The following is a 14,917-nucleotide window of genomic DNA, read 5'->3' on the forward strand; positions in this document are numbered from 1 at the left end:
CTGCACCCTTTTAGCAAGCGAAAGCTACAAACGAAACACAGGAGCCGATCAACGTTTCCTGTCCACGTGAAACGCGCTGGAAACGAAATTTGACGGACGAAATAACACGAATCAAAAACCTATGGAAGCAGTTATCGTGCGGTAAATTAGATGATCGTTAGCAATAACGATAATAACGATAAAAGCTCGTTCGATGTTGTTTCGGAAGTTAATTAAGTGACGCAGATCGGAACGTTTGTAGAGCAGAACAGTCGATTCATCGCGTTCATCGATAACGATGATTTTCGATTACAGGAATTGCTTGGTGGGCAAAGCTTATCACATTAAAATCTCGGATTTTGGTACGGACAACGAATTGTACGCGAGCGATTATTACAAAGTCGATGGCACGGTACCCCTGCCGATACGCTGGATGGCCTGGGAATCCATATTCCTGGTAAGCTTTATTCGAACGATACCAGTCGAACACGATATACATTGCCTCATGCATGCATGTTTTCGAATTGTCTACAAATCGTGTATGACCGATATACGAAGCTATTGTAGTTCGAATCGTCGCAATATGCCTGTACAATTCAACTATATCTTTTTATCGTATGACCATTTAAAAATATCTTTAAGCAATCGTTCGTACTAATTTTTACTGTTATCAGCTTTTGTTTTTATTACATACATACATATATACATGTTTTCTATATATCTAGTTTTAAGCATTATCGAGTTGAATATCAAACAACGTTTAAAAAATGTTCGATTCTCATTACGCACGATAAAGTCCATTTACCGTTACTTTTACTGCTATTTATTTTAACAATCGTGACATGGATATAAAAAAGATTTTATCGATTAAACCCAACTCGAAAACAAACATACACAGCTTTCTAAGATCAAATCTAAGCAATATCGCGTGCAGCCAAATTTTTTTTAACCAGAGGAAACCAATAATCGATACGATCGTTCACAGGGCAAGTACACGACGAAGAGCGATGTATGGGCGTTTGCCGTGACCCTGTGGGAGATCTTGAACCTGGGCAGACGGGTCCCCTACGAGCACTTGTCGAACGAGGAAGTGGTCCAGAGCCTGCGACGATTGCATCGCGCCACGGAGTGTACCGACGCCGATGGCGAGAACAGCGGCTGCAAAGAGAATACCGATAACCTTTTCAACTATTTACCGCAACCGACCGCGTGCTCGAAGGATATTTACGATTTGATGCTGGATTGTTGGCGACGTGAGGAGACCGAGAGGCCGACCTTCCGGGAGATCTCGATGTTTCTCCAGCGGAAGAACCTCGGCTACGCGCCCACGTCCTGATATTGAACGTCCGGTAAAGTCGAGGAGCACATGGTTCGTGGCGGTTGCCACGCGTGCCCGGCTAAACGACGTTCGAACATAGACCATGGGCTGGTCGAAGACGCCGTCTACCCACATTGGATAACCATGAGAACAAAGTTCTAAATTCTTCGACGAGGCAAGCTTTCGATGTACTCGAACGAAGGATCGAGACGCGTAAAGGTATAGAAACATCGAAGAAGAAGATACAACGATAAGGTTCAATCTTGGTTTCCGGCAACGAAATCGAACTCTTCAGGCTGCTTACATAATTTATTCCACGAAACAGTTCTTTCGAACGATGCCGATACGAAGAGATATTCCGTAGGGGCGTTAAAGACTTCGAAACGACTTTCAGGGAAACTGATGTGAATAATCCATCGCGCAGCACTGTCATAGATATAAAAGGACTGTCCGTGTCAAAGTCGAAATAGTAGGAAGATACTCGAAGAAATATCGTATTTGCTTAGTACATAAGTCAGCGAGATTCGTCGAGACGCTAGACGATCTAGACGCGAGAGCATATTCGACGAGACCGTTGTTTAGACGTAAGACGCATATAAAGAATGCAAATGTAAAACTGTGAATTCGACAATCGAGCGAAGAGAACGCGAGGCGACTTTTGTCCACCGAAGTTGTTGGACTGCGCGAAATCTGGTGACAGTTTCACGCATGAGACAGCAGAGATCTCGAGCGATCCGTTGATCCTCGATATGATCGTCGAAAATTTAGGAGCAATATCGTGTAATTATAATACAGCTGTGAACATTCCTGCATGGATTTAAAGATACGTCTATATCTTCGAGGTAAATAAGAGATACTCGCCGTTTAAGATATTAGAAGTTACCCTTTGGAACATGTCTTTCCTTTATAAAGAAACAATAAAAGAAAAATAAGAAAATGGCTGAACAGGAGAAGGGAAAGGAAAGAAATTGCAATTGTATGGCAATATGGTAACTAAGTATCAAACTCCTTCGTGGGTTGTCAATCGAGTAGACAAAGGGAAAAAAGATTATGACATATGAAAAAACGAGTATGAATGCGTGTGTTTGTGAACGTATAGGTGGTTACAATTCATCGTGCGTAAATTTATCGTAATCGTTAGGCAGCTCGATAGGGTTTTGCTTCGAACGAAGGAAACGAAGACTATCGAACTTCTCGTGTAATTCGTACACGATAGGGCTCTCATCGCATACATCGTAAACTAGAAAGATTCGCCATGGTATTATTTTATGGCTTCTGTATTCGGTCGGATTACATTAAAATTAGGGTAATATTTAGGAACGAAACTAAATCGTTAAGTTATTAAGCAGAGAATCGAATTGTAGATTGAAAAAGATTTAACAAAGTTTTTAGCCTCGGCGAATGTATCGAAGTAGCAATTTTCGCGTGAGAGCTCGGCGATATCATGTAGTTCGTGATTCACGAAGATATACATATTTCGCTGTTGACAAATGGTGACTCTCACCATGACTATGACACATCATAATTGTAACTTTATATGATAGGCGGGATCAATACAAAGACAAAGAAAAGAACTAGTATATTGTACATATAGACGTACATCGAGAAGTAGAAGACGTTTATTATTGCGCTGAGAGAGACAAACGCGAACGAGACGGCGATATTAGCAGCGTACAAGCAATTCGTCTTTGCGTGTCGTCTTTGGAACCGTGTTCCTTTTTGTCTCTTTCGTCAACACGATTTCGTTGAGAAACCAACGGAATTGGTCGTTCTAAGGATAGCAACAGAATATTTCGGTGTGAAGTCTGGAACGTTATCAACATATCGGAGTCTTGGTTTCGTAATGGAACGAAGCAAGAAAATAAAAATGCGAAGGGACAAGAAAACGACGAGTTTATAAGATTTCCAAGTCAGATGTTCGTTTAGCGATGCTATTCTCACGACATTCAACTAATTAATCATTCGATTCGTTATGTTCCGTATGTATTTATACAAGATGAATACTATTAATAGCATTCGCAATATCTAGTAAGTAGGTGATGTTACCGTTATAACATTAAAAATACTATTTATATATCTTAATGTAACGCCGCGTAAGAAGTAGATATATCAGAGACATAGCCGTTCGTATATAAATCGTACGTGCGTTGAATTTAAACGTAACATATTCGTAAGTTTGCTTCTCTGTCGTTGAACAAAGGAAACAAAGAGTCGAGGAAAGAAGTGGAAAATAAAAAAGGGTAAAAATATACGAGATAATCATAATATAAATTCAAATCAAGCGTAGATCAGTTTACGATGTTATCGATAATAAAAAAAAAAAGAAATATTAAGGGACACTGTTTTCCGTATTGGTAACGTAGGACAGTTTAACAGTGTAGAATTTTATACTGAAATTGGGCACCTTGTTAAAATAGAGATTCACACGAATAGTTTTCACTTCATTAGCGTCAAGTTAAAGAAAAAGAAAAAAAAAAAAGAAAAAATTGAAAAGAAACTGCCGTCACTCGCATGTGACATCAGAAAAACGAATCATAGTTGCGTTTAGATTCATCGATATAAGCATATTGCTGCCTTTGGCTGTATCGTTGCCCCTACTGCTAACGAGTAACTCACTTGTCTACTCATGTGATAATTTAGTATATCTCTACGTACCTACCTGTACCTACACCGGTTCGGAAATCTCAGTAGTAAAGGGGTTTATTTATCTTACGTTGCGTTCTGTCTCAATTTCGTCGACTGACAGAATTATCTTTATTGATAGAAACTAAAAATGAATATCAGCTGATGAAAGATAGCTTAAGGAATGAAGTTTTCTTAAGAGAACTTCATAAAAAATTATGCAGATTCGCTTCTGATCTCCTAAGGTTCGAGACAAAATATACTTAAAAATGCACGTTCTTCCCTCTATTCAAATATTTGTCCTACATTATTCGAGTAATTTAGTATTGTTTCCAACGATCGTTAAGAATTAGAACATTGAAGAAGTCTATTAGAACGAAGAACAAAGATAATCCATTTATATAGCAATTATTTTAACGACATTGTTGCAACGAATCTTATCTCCTGTGCTTTTAAAAGTTGATCCTTTCCTTTTCGAGAAGATATTCTGTCAGTAGATATTCTCCATCATTATTACATCGATCGCTTGAAAACAATCGTTTCAACGAACCTAATAATGTTTCATGAACGTCACTTTGGTTCGTGAGCTCTACGTTGATTTCGACGATCCCAGTTAACGGGGTGAATTGGAAATCGGTCGAACTTTTTGTGAAGCGAACGAATTTCGTTTCTCTTCTGTTCCCTTTGAACGAATGTTTTTCGACAAGTGTACGATCGACAATCACGCTTAAGCCCCAAGGCTTCCGGGATCGCTCAATCTTCCATGTTGGTGCTATTGCAAATAGTATTGACAATGAGAAGAGCATTGCGTAAACAGTGGAATTGCCGTTTCGTTCCAATTTCCTACTGTAACCGAGTCCACGACCAGTTTTATATTAGATTTTGCAAAGTATTTATTTGCATTTTCCTCAACCCGTTTGTTTAAGTACGTTTTGCATGGTACGAAATAGCAAAAGATTTCTATACAGGGTACTTTTCCATTATTGACTTACTTAATGGATTAAGTATTGAAGAAAAGAAATTCCTATTTAATCTCGTGGCCGAATTGTAATAACTTTCGTATATCGATACTCGCATAATATTTTATTAATTGTACTGTATTTATTATATATTATATTTATTACAAACATATCCTAAAATTTCTAAAGATAACATTTCTTTACAGAAAAGGTGTGATCGTTTTAATAAGCCTTTCGATTTAAAGATGAATACAAGATTATCGAAGATGCACAAATATTTACGAGTTGAGAACAGGATGAAATAGATTGGATGAAAGTTATTTAGCAATTTTCCAATACTTAATTTATTTAATTCATTTAAAACGAGCCCCATTGCTGAAGCAAATCCCTATTACCTTATTTGCGAAAAATAAACAAAAAATACTCAGCTAACGCAGATTATTTATTGTACACTGAAATAGGAACTTAAATATATAAATTTGACAGGGTTAATTTTCCAGTCTATGTTTACTGAATATTTCTTGTTTATCTTCATCAATACAGCTAAAATCTGTAACTCTTTTTACGACAAATACATCAACGAATTTGTTAATTAGTTATCGAATTCCATCATGTAAAACGAACTTTCCATAGTTTCGACTGTTTTAAGCAAATTTCTCTTATAATTTCGCAAAGATAAAAGAGCGTCATTAACTGTGGTCTTATTGAATCAGATTCCCGGCACACCCGATTGTTAATCTGACGTGGAATTGAGAGAAATGTAGAGGTAATCACGGAAGACTGTGCAGAGCTCACCTAGCTATATCTTCTACTCAGGCACAGGCAATCTCTGGCTTTTTCACTATAACATACCATTATACATTCAGTTTTCGATTCATCTTGCATTTTTCTCTTCGTGGGACAATAATTTTCAACAACCAATAATTTAAATAAACTACCAAAAAATTATTAAATATTGTATTGTAATATTTCATCTAGAAAATAATTTTTCATCGACTTGAATCGTTTCTTGTGGTTCTATCTTGGCATAAGAATAATATAAGATAGTTCTCCTTGCTTTATTGTTGTCAAAACATACCGAATAATTGTTACAAAACATTTGGTAGGCAATGTTTAGCATTATAATGAAAACTGATGTCGGCCGGTTGATGTTCTTCCTGGCAACTAAGCGTATTTGGTGAAAAGTGGAACTTAATGTTGCAGAATCTGTAAATATCACACTCCAGGCGAATCTGGTAAATGTGAAATGTTTCATCTGAATGATTATGATCATTAACACGTTTAAAAGAAAAACAAGGAAGAGGGAAAGAGTGGGAAGGAAAGAGAAAACCTGCTAATAGGCCGTGAAAGGTTGCCTAGGCCTGCTCTATGCTATTAAACCTTAATCGTTATAGTCATAAAATTATTTTGTACTAAGAACTGTTTATAATTTTGTATCTAATCTCTGTAAATACCAAGCAGATTGTCTATGGCTAATAAAGCTTAAACAAAATTGATATAACTAGACTATGTAAAGGAAATTATATATATATATATATAGGTATTTATAATATATACATATATATATATATATATATTTTTTAATTAGTAATAAGAAAGCGAGCGAGAAAATGTAATTAAATTTCACTGGGAAACTGGTAATATACCAATGTACAACGATCTAGGAATTATTTGTACTATACAGGTGACAATTTAAGGGACAAATCATAAAAGTATACATGTTACTCGATAGTCACGTATGTGTATAGGGTACTCCATTCCATGTTTGTTCTGAAATTCCGATCGAGAATAATAATAATTATATATATAGAAAATAATTATCTTACATTTCGTTACAAATTTTTAAGATATTAAATAAATATAACATAATAAACAGTCTTAACGTTAATTTATCATGTCTGATTAACGAGAAAAGTTATTTTCTGTTATCATTTAAATTATTTAATTAATATTAACTTATATACGAACACAAGATTGTCGCGGAATTTTAGAAGAAAATGTTTCGACACTTGAGAAACCCTGTACAGTATTACGGTGTAGAATCCAACTAGTCATTTATGACACTTTATAATAACTAAAGTAAATCTTTTACGAAGAAACACGGCATACGAAGAACGTGTTGTTCTAAATTATGTTTTAATTAAAAAAAAAAAAAGAAAGAAAAAGATTGAAATGTTCGCGCCCTAAAAATAAATGTTTCCACATGCACCTTTAACATAATGTCCTTTTTATTTCTTCTATTATAATTACATGTACGTTTGTACATTGTTATAAATGAAACCTATTTGTCGACTATTGTATTATTTCTATTTCTATCTGTCTGCCTCTAAGTGCGAACTATCAATTAAACGTTATTGAGGATAATCTAAGTCTTGCGTAAGATAATTCTATTCGTATATCTTATATGTATGTGTCGATAAAGACGGAAGTACACGTTGTAAGTTCAAGTAGCAGGAAATCGCGGGAAGCACAACGATAAAACCTATTTGTATCGAACAGTCAAATGAAACAATATTACACATTTCAACGAAAACCTACTATTTAGTAATTCTTTGCCTTTTCTTCTCTTCCTAAGATAAATTAAGCATTGAAAAATTGCTAAAAAAATTTGTATTCAATCTATTTAATTTTACAAAGTAAGCATTGAATATATCTAAATATAAATTGTATTCAAATATTCAATACGGTATTATTAGACACTGGATGAAAGTAATTTATGCTGTTCAGTATTAATATATAATTCAAATGACTACACCAATCTCGTTAAAATAAGACAGGTGTTCTCAAATCACATGATGTTCATAAATCTACCATGTTATTGAATTGAAATGAAAAGTATAATATTTTTGTTCAATTAAATGTTATATAGCAAATTAAAAAATGAATTTAAATGTGGATAAACAACACGAAACATACAATTTTAGTAGTCATAAAAAGAATTACAAAATATTAAAATACCATTGTTTAAAAATTAGATTGACAAAGAAACCATGAAAATGTAATCGTAACTTGTTTATTTACTCAGAATATAAGTAAACTATGAAAATATGTTAAACATATAAAGATCATGTCTTAAGTATTGCAATAAAATAAATTTATATGTGATATTCAGTCTTGATTATTCAAGTATAGTCGGACGTAATAGTTTTGAACAATGTTTAACGTTAGCAATTATTCAGATACAAAAATCTTTTGTAATTAAAAAATAATGATCTTTAAAAGTATTATTTATTTAAAAAATGTTTTATATTAAAACTCCTACAGGACAAATATCGTTTCATATTATAGAAAAGTGCGTCCTTGATAGGTTAGAATACTTACAATTATTGTACGAGGGTAAACCTCATGAATTTAATGGTGATTTTGAGTATTTATTAGAAAATTCAGTATATGATAAAATTGGACATTTTATATTGCGGTAAGTTTTTCAAGCGATTACAATAATTATTAATCTTCAAACATACAAATTTATGAGGTTTTTTAATATAATCTATTAATTTATTATTTAATGTAGCAATTCTGCAATATATAAATAACTGTTTTAGATTATTAGCATCTGTGTCACAGGAGATACGTAATTATTGGGTAATCCGAGAAACGTTATTATTCCAAACTAGGCTGAATTATATTTTACCAAGGCAATTATATAGGCTATTTAAGAGTATTTTATATCAATTAGGAGAGCTTAAAGATAAAAAAGGATTGATTAATAGAACATTAATCGATATATGTAGTTTCTTCTCAAAACCGCTTGTCTTTAAACATATTGTATCAAAAGATCATACAGAGGATTGTGATTTTTTTAAAACTAAAGGTATATACACACACACATGTATATAGGTCAACTTATACTTATAATTTAATGACTTAAAAATTATGTTAATTTTTATCTTTTCAAGTGAGACATGAGGCAGTACCAGATTTAATAAAGAAAAGAAAACTAGACTTGAATGCAGGATATGCTATTGTATACTGCTCCAAATGGAAAAAAATATTAAAATCATTGTTTTACACTTACATAAGTAATGAAGTAATATGCATGAAATCAAAAGCACAATATATTATAAATCAGGATATTAGACTTAATTACTTATATTACAAAATTCGTTCTAAAATATTGCAAGAGAATCAAATATCTATCAAATATGGACATATAACTAAAAAAAATATAGACATAGAAATAAAAAATTTTCCGCTTTGTATGCAACACCTGCACACAAAACTAAGGACGACACATAGACTTAGTCACTATGCTCGTTTTTATTATAGTTTATTTTTAAAAGATGGTGGAATGAGACTAGAAGATGCTATAAATTATTGGAAAGAAGAATATTCTAAACCTCATTCCTGTTCTTCTAATTGTTTACATAATTGGAAATCAAATGAACGAAAATTTATATACAGTATTCGTCACCTTTATGGTTTAGAAGGATCTCGGAAAAATTATAAATCTCCTACTTGCGAGTTGATATGTGTAAGTAATATTTTCTTATGTCAAGAAAGTTTTGTATCTAGTTCAAACTCATGCTTTTTTATTATGTTATCAGATGAATACATCAAATCCCATGTATGAAGGAGGATGTCCATTTAAAAGCTTTGATGTAAATACTTTAAAAGATCTTTTATCTTTATCATTATCAAGTGATTGTGTAACAAATTTATTGAAAACTACATGTTCTCAAACTCCTCAGATTTCTTGTGCTAAATATTTTAGGATGCTAAATCAAAATAACAGCAATAATATTGTTATTAATAGCCCTTTACAATATTATTTTACAATGATTAATCAAATTTAGATATATAAAACATGAATTTGGTATTAAATATAAATTAGAAGCATTTTAATCTCAAATATTCAGTGCAATAAAATATAAAAACATTTCTCTAAAATTATAAAACTTAAAATATTTTAAGAATAGTTCCTACAAGTGCATGACTCAAATCATATTTAGCAAATATATAAGTAACACCAAGTTTACCAACATCAATAATATTTCCATGTTCATCATCAAAAATACGATTATCTAACATTTTTTAAGAACGCTTTCTACAAGTGCATGATTCACACCATTTTTAACGAATATACAAGTAACACCAAGTTTACCCACATCAACAATATTTCTATTTTCATCATCAAAAAACACCATATCTTTATAATCAATTCCTGATGCTTTTTGAATCCTAGAAAACAATAATTTATAAACAACTTTTTCTAGATAAGTGGGAACAAATAAAACTGAAATTTCATTGACACTTACTTAGAAAAATGAGTTACTTTACATCCTGGATAAATTTCTTTATATTTCAAATACTTGTCCCAATCAAACAGATTTAATAATTGTTTAGCACCTTGTATTTCTGATGTACGAGATGCAACACCAAGTTCATATCCTTCTTCATATAAATGTTTTAAAACATTAGGTACTTCTTTGTAATATTGTATAATTTGACCACGAGAATCTACTACATCATTTCCTTTTCTTAAACGAATTCAATAGAAATTTTCACCAATCATAAAATCATATATGTTAAAATTATGTTCCTTGAACTTACTTTTTAAAAGGAGGAATAACATGAGTATCAACCCAAAATGGCCATAAAGTATAGTCTGAAACGTTATTAAATTGCTATTTTAATAAAATACCAATTTCTTTATAAGAAAACAATTAGAAAAGTAAGAAAGAAAAGAAAAAGTTTTTAACCTAAGTCAAAGATAATTATTTTCGGTTTACAGTTTGTTTTACACATATTTCGTTCCTGATTTTTACTGTTTATAACCTTAAACTGGAATTATTGCACAAATAATATTGAGAATATTTCTGCAGTTCTATAAATTATATATGTTTAAAATATAATTTTTATTTAAGATTGACGATGATATCAAGATGATAACTCTATATACGTAAAAAAACTACAATCATATATTGCTAACATGACTACAATAGTACTTAGTAGTATAGTAAAGTACTAGCAATTGTTAAAAAATTTTTTCTTATATCAAGAGCAGAATAAAAATTATATTTCATGTATAAGAGAATAATATTATTTCTTTTAAGATTAAGTTTGTATTTTTAATAAAAACAGTCTTATACGATCATTAGATTTTCATATATGCGGGAATCTGTTATTTCCACCAATAACATTAAATTCCTGAATTTCGCTGCAACCAATCATAGAAGGAATACATGTTTTCTAACTTATGTATCTTCAGTAGTAGCGTCAATCTCGCTTAGCCAATTTGTGGAATCGTGAAGTGTTGATTAAAAATAATTATTAAATTTATCATAAAATTACTATTTTAAATAACAACGTCTGAAGGTATACACGTACGTTATATTTATTTGTATAATTAACAACAATAAGTGTTATATATTGTTTATACATCGCAATGATTACGAACGTATATTTTGTTACATTGCACGCTATTGGAGTTGTTTTTATCAGATTGTATTGTTGCTTAAATTGATTTTAGTTTTTTGTATATTTATCATCATACGAATATATTTTATAATTACATTAATTTAAACAAAAAGAGCGAAGGAAAGGAAGTAATATAATATATTTTTTTATATTGTACCGCATCTGAAACAATTTTGGTATGTTATATTGCTAATATGAATAATTTTTTGATATTGTAAATTACTCAGTAATTTCAGTTAATAGTTATTTTTTATCTATGCAATATATCTTGTATATAATAGAATGTTTTATTTATCCTTTTTTAATAATAATTTGTTAATTTAACCTCTATTCATTTAATTTAAATCTAAATTAAAATACTATACGATACTATATTTAGTAAAAATATTTATATTTTATTACTAGCATTTATATCCTTTATATGTATGTTTATATCTTTATATATCTTATATATCAATAGTATTTTATATCTTTATTGCAGAAATGTCTGAATCGGATCTTTTAGCTGCTGATCATATTGATGGTCTAGATGGACTTGAAAATGGTCAAGATGGAGATGCTATTATGCAGTGCGATGGCGTAAAACGTGAATTAAATGAAGCAAATATTGATGATCCGGTAGCTTGTTTTATTTTATTATAACAAATAAATAACAAATGTTTTTGTTACTTTTTCTTTATAAGTTAAATTTTTTCTTATATTTTAATTATAGGAACTAGAGGCTATTAAAGCACGTGTTAGGGAAATGGAAGAAGAAGCAGAAAAATTAAAACAATTACAATCTGAAGTGGACAAACAAATGAATATGGGTAGTCCACCTGGAATAAGTAAGTTATAGATTATATTAAATTTAGCATATATCAAAATTTAGTGTCATAATTTTGTACATGAACATTTTTTTTTTAAATGATTACATAATATTTTGTCAAATTTTTAGCAAGTCCATTAAATATGTCACTTGAAGACAAAATGGAAGTTGATAATAGGTCCATCTATGTTGGTAATGTAAGTTAAATGTTGCATCCAAATTGCAGTAAACAACTTTTTATTTCATTAAGAAGTTATTAATTAATATACACTATGCAAAATTAAAGGTTGATTACGGTGCCACAGCAGAAGAATTAGAGCAACATTTTCATGGTTGTGGCAGTATTAACAGAGTAACAATATTATGCAATAAATTTGATGGACATCCCAAGGGTTTCGCTTACATAGAATTTGCAGAACGTGATTCTGTACAAACAGCTATGGCAATAGATGAATCTATGTTTAGAGGACGTCAAATTAAAGTAATGCCTAAAAGAACAAATAGACCTGGATTGTCAGTGACAAATAGGTGCTTTAAAAATACATTACATGTATATTATATCTATATGTTTCTTAGAGATAATAACTACAATATATTTAAATAACTTTAAGGGGTCCACGGGGAGCGCGAGGTTACCGAGGTATAGCCAGAGGAATCATACGTGGTAGTGCATATTTCGGATATAGACCTATAAGGCGACCTAGGTATATTGTAGAATTAAATATATATTTATTTATAATTCAAACAAAATAAAATATTTCTTTTTAATATTCTCTATACATAGAAGCTATAGGCGAGGATACTACATGCCGTATTGACCGTTTTAATGTATTTTACTGCAATTTGACAAATTCAGGTAAGTTTTTATATTATTGTGATTTATGAGATATTTTGTTTATGTGATTGTTCAAACATAAAATATCTGATGAAAGTATAATAAATTTTTATACATAAAACAATTACATGCAGTAAACAGAAGGTATTTCTAATATATTTTGTATTGTACAATCACACTATAAAATTAAAGATCTTTTTGTTTGAACAGTCAATGTATGTATTATAGAACAATGCATTTATAGGAAAAGCTGGTGAAGTAATAAATGTCAAAAATAATATTATTCCAAAATTATAAATACTAAGATAAATGATAAAATAAACTATTATAACATTCACTAGCCATTCCTGGATAAATGTAAAATTATTATTTTTCCAGTGACAGTTATTGTATGTACTAGATCCTTGTTTTAATGTTCTGATGTATCTATATAATTTAACAAATCTTGTAAATCTTTTTATGACGTCAAATAATCTAAAATTAAAAATGCTATACAGAGTATCCATCAATCTTTTACAGTGAATATTGTAAAATTTATATCTAGATACATTAGCTTCCTTAGGAATGTGCTCGAAATTCGTATTCATCCTTAACACTTGGCCATATTTTAAACGTTATTAAAAACAGAAGAAACATTTATATTAAAACATTATTTTATTTTTTTATTGTACTCTAATCTACTTATTGCCAAAAGTTTTGCAGATTTAAATATTTTGTATTGTGCTGTTCTTAAATAAATAAGTGGTGTTTATATTTATATTATAGACTTATAGAATATGGCCATGTGAACTGTAACACTAAATATTGTAAGTTTTTGTGCATATCTTATTTTTAGGTTACACAAAACTTACATATTTCTATGAACACGCATTACACTATCATGCAGTTAAAGTGTTTAAGTAAATTCTTATGATATGTCCACAGAAAAAAAAACTGATACGATGGGGAAAAAAAGAGAAAGAAAAAACCTCATGTCAAAAGAAAAAAAAAAAGATTGGACAAAGATGGGCACAATTATTCTTATTTGATTTAACAAATCTTCATATAAAAATTACAAATGTAGATCAGCGATAATTTGCAATTGCAGTTCAATTGTGTTTTTTCATAATTTACAATGAAATCCAAACAATTTCGTAGTATCAGCCTTTATTAGTTCCCAAGAACTTCAGTTTGTTTAGATTACAAAAATATATAAAACACTGGGACGTTAATAACATATTAACACATATAAAAAAAATGCACTGATTAAATGAGCGCGCGTGTGTATGTATGTGTGCAACATAAACGCATACATATATATATACGTACACACGCAAATTTATATATATGGATATATGCATAAATATACAACTCTATAAATACTAAATACTATTTTAGCACAAAAGAAATGTAATTGTTATCTGTTATGCATTTTGAAAAAATTTATGTTTATATCTTGGGTTGTTACAAAATAAAAAATGTGTCATTCCTTTTCATGCATATCTAAATAATTGTAAGATATCATCATCCGTAACTTATGTTATCTTTCTTTTTGTAACAATTATAGTAAATTTCTTAAAATGTAATTTTTGTTTTTTATACCTGACATATTAGCATACTGTAAAAAAACTCAAATATTTTTATTATTTGCTAAAATTTGTATTTAGCTCAATATATTAGACTATAATGCATTTAAAATTAGATTTTTTCCTACTTAAAACAAATTAATATAATATACAAAAGGATTATCTCTCGATTTTAAATTACTTAAATATAATTGTGACTGTTAATAAAGATGATAATAATATTAAATATGTTAAGATAATATTAAATTGTACACAGAGAGAACAATTTTTGTAGTATACGCGATGTTCAAAGAAGTATATTAACAATTTAGAAATTGATTTTAATAAATTATGAAATAGCAATAATAATTTTAGAATATTTTTTGGTATAATATAAAGGCTGATAATATAATTATGGTTAAAAATAAAGTT

The 14,917-nt window shown here is 30.3% G+C and overlaps 4 protein-coding genes across 12 annotated transcripts in view; 3 read left to right on the forward strand and 1 right to left on the reverse strand.

The window, feature by feature from the left end:
- The window catches only part of LOC122569185 (discoidin domain-containing receptor 2-like), a 158,214-nt gene extending 152,254 nt beyond the window's left edge, over window positions 1-5,960 (forward strand). For 4 of the 5 annotated variants that reach the window (XM_043729810.1, XM_043729808.1, XM_043729812.1 and 1 more), the window contains 2 exons: window positions 295-436; window positions 965-5,960. In XM_043729810.1, the coding sequence (XP_043585745.1) occupies window positions 295-436; window positions 965-1,315 (493 nt within the window). In that variant the 3' untranslated portion in view covers window positions 1,316-5,960. The remainder of the gene's footprint in view (window positions 1-294; window positions 437-964) is intronic. The other variant, XM_043729809.1, reaches the window with a different exon arrangement.
- A 2,012-nt stretch (window positions 5,961-7,972) lies between these two features.
- On the forward strand, window positions 7,973-9,679 carry LOC122569201 (probable DNA primase large subunit). Its single transcript, XM_043729859.1, has 4 exons — window positions 7,973-8,296; window positions 8,424-8,692; window positions 8,778-9,352; window positions 9,426-9,679. Exons 1-4 carry the CDS (start codon window positions 8,118-8,120, stop codon window positions 9,672-9,674), a joined length of 1,272 nt encoding a protein of 423 aa, XP_043585794.1. The 5' UTR covers window positions 7,973-8,117; the 3' UTR covers window positions 9,675-9,679.
- Window positions 9,391-10,826, reverse strand: LOC122569209 (magnesium-dependent phosphatase 1-like). 3 transcript variants are annotated; one of them, XM_043729882.1, is made up of 5 exons: window positions 10,581-10,825; window positions 10,432-10,486; window positions 10,137-10,358; window positions 9,862-10,059; window positions 9,391-9,596 (listed from the first exon to the last, which is right to left on the reverse strand). In XM_043729882.1, exons 1-4 carry the CDS (start codon window positions 10,624-10,626, stop codon window positions 9,903-9,905), a joined length of 480 nt encoding a protein of 159 aa, XP_043585817.1. In that variant the 5' UTR covers window positions 10,627-10,825; the 3' UTR covers window positions 9,391-9,596; window positions 9,862-9,902. The 3 variants fall into 3 exon arrangements, with proteins under 3 accessions (XP_043585817.1, XP_043585818.1, XP_043585819.1); XM_043729884.1 differs by lacking the exon at window positions 9,391-9,596 and having other exon boundaries at window positions 9,705-10,059; window positions 10,137-10,353; window positions 10,581-10,824; XM_043729883.1 differs by lacking the exons at window positions 9,391-9,596; window positions 10,432-10,486 and having other exon boundaries at window positions 9,704-10,059; window positions 10,137-10,338; window positions 10,581-10,826.
- Window positions 10,827-11,063: 237 nt separating this feature from the next.
- LOC122569207 (polyadenylate-binding protein 2-B) lies at window positions 11,064-12,962 on the forward strand. 3 transcript variants are annotated; one of them, XM_043729879.1, is made up of 7 exons: window positions 11,064-11,204; window positions 11,780-11,916; window positions 12,011-12,125; window positions 12,236-12,303; window positions 12,393-12,634; window positions 12,718-12,810; window positions 12,891-12,962. In XM_043729879.1, exons 2-7 carry the CDS (start codon window positions 11,782-11,784, stop codon window positions 12,922-12,924), a joined length of 687 nt encoding a protein of 228 aa, XP_043585814.1. In that variant the 5' UTR covers window positions 11,064-11,204; window positions 11,780-11,781; the 3' UTR covers window positions 12,925-12,962. The 3 variants fall into 3 exon arrangements, with proteins under 3 accessions (XP_043585814.1, XP_043585813.1, XP_043585815.1); XM_043729878.1 differs by having other exon boundaries at window positions 11,066-11,196; XM_043729880.1 differs by lacking the exon at window positions 11,064-11,204 and adding an exon at window positions 11,279-11,474.
- The last annotated feature ends 1,955 nt before the right edge of the window (window positions 12,963-14,917 follow it).

The sequence above is a fragment of the Bombus pyrosoma genome, linkage group LG7 (genome assembly GCF_014825855.1).
Source record: "Bombus pyrosoma isolate SC7728 linkage group LG7, ASM1482585v1, whole genome shotgun sequence".
In the NCBI taxonomy this organism is placed as follows: domain Eukaryota; kingdom Metazoa; phylum Arthropoda; class Insecta; order Hymenoptera; family Apidae; genus Bombus; species Bombus pyrosoma.

Coding starts and splice junctions, on each gene's coding strand:
- LOC122569201 (XM_043729859.1), top strand. CDS start 8,118: ATGTTTTATATTAAAACTCCTACAGGACAAATATCGTTTCATATTATA. Junction 8,297..8,423: donor ATTGGACATTTTATATTGCG/GTAAGTTTTTCA, acceptor TAACTGTTTTAG/ATTATTAGCATCTGTGTCAC. Junction 8,693..8,777: donor TGATTTTTTTAAAACTAAAG/GTATATACACAC, acceptor TATCTTTTCAAG/TGAGACATGAGGCAGTACCA.
- LOC122569209 (XM_043729882.1), bottom strand. CDS start 10,626: ATGTGTAAAACAAACTGTAAACCGAAAATAATTATCTTTGACTTAG. Junction 10,487..10,580: donor AATAATTATCTTTGACTTAG/GTTAAAAACTTT, acceptor ATAACGTTTCAG/ACTATACTTTATGGCCATTT. Junction 10,359..10,431: donor GTTATTCCTCCTTTTAAAAA/GTAAGTTCAAGG, acceptor AATTCGTTTAAG/AAAAGGAAATGATGTAGTAG.
- LOC122569207 (XM_043729879.1), top strand. CDS start 11,782: ATGTCTGAATCGGATCTTTTAGCTGCTGATCATATTGATGGTCTAGAT. Junction 12,635..12,717: donor GGATTGTCAGTGACAAATAG/GTGCTTTAAAAA, acceptor AATAACTTTAAG/GGGTCCACGGGGAGCGCGAG. Junction 12,811..12,890: donor AGACCTATAAGGCGACCTAG/GTATATTGTAGA, acceptor CTCTATACATAG/AAGCTATAGGCGAGGATACT.